General features: G+C 64.9%; 1 protein-coding gene across 1 annotated transcript; it reads right to left on the reverse strand.

Moving 5' to 3' along the window:
• Positions 1-6: 6 nt before the first annotated feature.
• LOC104471019 (epidermal differentiation-specific protein-like) lies at positions 7-375 on the reverse strand (the record flags this gene model as incomplete). The annotated part of the gene is made up of 1 exon (XM_010086195.1): positions 7-375. A coding segment is annotated over one exon (369 nt), but the record flags the coding sequence as incomplete, so codon positions are not given.
• Between the last annotated feature and the right edge of the window lie 7 nt (positions 376-382).

A 382-nucleotide genomic window follows, 5' to 3' on the forward strand; every position in this document is an offset into this window, starting at 1 on the left:
CCATGCCAGGCAGTGCCAACCGCCCCGGCCGGGATGCTGGTAGAGCAGCCAGACCCCTCGCTGCACCACGTGTGAAGCCACCCGGTCGTTGAAATATCCATACGCCAAGTTCGTCTCCTCCGTCACCACCTTGCAGGCGCCTTGGAAGTTGGGGCGCTCGTAGAGGGTGATCTGGGGATCCGCCAGGTCGTGGTGCACCAGGCGCAGCGCCGAGAAGCTGTTGGGTCGCTCCACGGAGGGGTACTCGCCCTCCTCGAAGGCATGCGGCTCCCCCTCGTACTTGGGCTCTGTGTAGGCAATCCAGGGCTGCCCCACCACCTTCAGCGAGGCGATGCAGTTCCCGAAATCCAGCTCGTGCAGGTCGGGCACGTCGCAGGTGAAC

This window comes from Pterocles gutturalis, unplaced genomic scaffold (genome assembly GCF_000699245.1).
Source record: "Pterocles gutturalis isolate BGI_N339 unplaced genomic scaffold, ASM69924v1 C11451847, whole genome shotgun sequence".
In the NCBI taxonomy this organism is placed as follows: domain Eukaryota; kingdom Metazoa; phylum Chordata; class Aves; order Pterocliformes; family Pteroclidae; genus Pterocles; species Pterocles gutturalis.